Source organism: Populus euphratica, unplaced genomic scaffold (assembly GCF_000495115.2).
Source record: "Populus euphratica unplaced genomic scaffold, PopEup_1.0 scaffold57.1, whole genome shotgun sequence".
Classification (NCBI taxonomy): Eukaryota; Viridiplantae; Streptophyta; class Magnoliopsida; order Malpighiales; family Salicaceae; genus Populus; species Populus euphratica.
This window is the reverse complement of record NW_011499919.1, coordinates 399069-401516: the sequence shown is the minus strand read 5'-3', so window position 1 is coordinate 401516 and position 2448 is coordinate 399069. Positions and strand designations below refer to the sequence as shown.

General features: G+C 39.5%; 1 protein-coding gene across 1 annotated transcript; it reads left to right on the top strand.

The window, feature by feature from the left end:
• The first annotated feature begins 287 nt into the window (after positions 1-287).
• On the top strand, positions 288-1716 carry LOC105134937 (DNA-damage-repair/toleration protein DRT100-like). The gene has a single exon (XM_011039553.1). It carries the CDS (start codon positions 381-383, stop codon positions 1485-1487), a length of 1107 nt encoding a protein of 368 aa, XP_011037855.1. The 5' UTR covers positions 288-380; the 3' UTR covers positions 1488-1716.
• The last annotated feature ends 732 nt before the right edge of the window (positions 1717-2448 follow it).

Here is a 2448-nt window from a genome sequence, read left to right as displayed (position 1 = left end):
ATCTACATATTTAACTTCCGTCAAATCAATATTCACTGGTTTGAATTAAAGTCTCAAGGTCACGTACGTACCTAAAAATCACCATTGATAATTTTGAATGAACATGCAAGTAGGCAAGACGTGGCAGTGATACAAATTTTTTTATAACATTAAAAAAAACCATCCATGAAATTTCCAAGAACCATGAGATCATCTCGATCACCTAGTCACCCAACAATCTTGTAACAATCCACGTTAGGGGCAAAATCGTCCCCAAAATAATCCCACCCTATATATATACACGCGCACACACGCATAACAATAACGTTATCCCTCACCTCCATGCCCGCACCTCACTCCCCAACGCAAGCTCACAGTTGAAGCAAAGAAATCAAGAAACCATGACAACGTTTTCTTACATTACATTTCTATCAACCTTAACAATATTCATCTTAACTTCTACAGTTCGAAGCTGTCCTGCTTCAGATAGGGCAGCTTTGCTAGCTTTCAAAGCAGCTCTCCATGAACCTTACTTGGGCATCTTCAATTCTTGGACGGGCACCGACTGCTGCCATAACTGGTATGGTGTCAGTTGTGACTTGGAGACCAAAAGGATTGCTGACATTAACCTACGAGGTGAATCTGAAGACCCCATTTTCCAAAAAGCTGGTCGGTCTGGGTACATGACTGGTTCGATCTCTCCTTCTATTTGCAAGCTCGAGAGGCTATCCAGCCTTACCATTTCTGACTGGAAAGGGATCTCAGGTCCGATTCCAGCCTGCATCACGTCTTTGCCGTTCTTGAGGATTATTGATTTGATCGGGAACCGGATTTCTGGTGAGATTCCGGCTGATATCGGACGGTTGGAGCGGATGACCGTTTTGAATATCGCCGACAATCTTGTAACAGGTAGGATCCCGAGGTCCTTGACTAATTTGTCGAGTTTGATGCATCTTGATTTACGTAACAATCGGATTTCGGGTCCGTTGCCTCTAGATTTGGGGCGCCTTCGGATGTTGAGTCGGGCTTTGTTGAGCCGAAATTATATTACTGGGACAATTCCCGATTCAATTTCTAAAATCTATCGTCTCGCTGATCTGGATCTTTCCATGAATAAATTATCGGGCCAAATACCGGCTTCTTTGGGTAAAATGGCAGTCTTGGCAACACTAAATCTTGATTCCAACAAATTGTCAGGAAAAATACCTGATAGTTTGTTTAATTCAGCTATTGGTAACTTGAACTTGAGCAAGAACTCATTTCAAGGATACTTACCGAATGTTTTCGGGCCGAGATCATACTTCACGGTACTCGATTTATCTTACAACAATTTCTGGGGTCCGATACCAAAATCTTTGTCCCAAGCATCATTTATCGGGCACTTGGATTTGAGTCATAACCGCCTGTGTGGGAGGATTCCAGCAGGGCCTCCGTTCGATCACCTCGAAGCCTCATCGTTTGCTTACAATGCCTGTCTTTGTGGTAAGCCACTTGGAGCTTGCCAGTAGAGAAGAAAATGTTCAGATCGGCGGAGAACGGAATTAGTTTGATTTTTCGGGTTTGGTAATAGATGTTTGTATGAATATTATGTATTGTAACAGTAATTAAAAGTGTGTTCAATTAGTTGCGTTGTTATGGGAATTAATTAGAAGTTTTCATGCACGTAAATCTTGCATGAAATGGAGAGCTTTGATTCAATGAGTGTAACTATAAACATAAATTTAATACCAAAGCATCCCAAATCAAATGATAAAAAGCAAATTAATGTTCTTTTCTTTTCAGTTTCTTTCTCAATACCTCCCTGGGTGGGCCCGTTTAGTGCTAAGAACCGGAGGTGTTAAACTGGGCTAGGATTAGGATTCTCTCAATACCTCCCTGGGTGGGCCCGTTTAGTGCTAAGAACCAAAGGTGTTAAACTGGGCTAGGATTAGGATCTCCCTAACCTTGGTTTAGATTAGTTTAAATTTAAAGTTGACTTGGTTTGACTGAGTCGACTTATAATTTAGTAAACTCGGTTTCTGAATATGATGTAGTTTTAATTAACCGACACTGATTCATGCGTGCAGTAATTAATTAACTCAAATGACGTGCAAAAGCTACAGTTTGGATTGATTTTTTTTTTTTTAAATTTATTTGAAAAAGTAAATGAAAGTTGTACAGGTAACGAATGAATGCTTATTTGTTTTTAATAACACCGGTGTTTTCATATAAAAAATATTTAATACTTTTTATTTGAAAAAAAAGACACGTACAATTACAGCCGCGCTTGCGTTTCTAAACAGCATTAAAAATTCATGATCAAGTACATTGAAATTGGATTGAAAGATCTAAATCTTTTTGCTACAGTTGTGCATAATAATTTAGTAACCAGTACTGGCCAAGCATATGTTGTGTGATGAAGCTTTTTTCTGGGACATGGATGGGAACTGTTGTCTGTGGCGATTTAATTGTACACAGCTCCTATTCCTA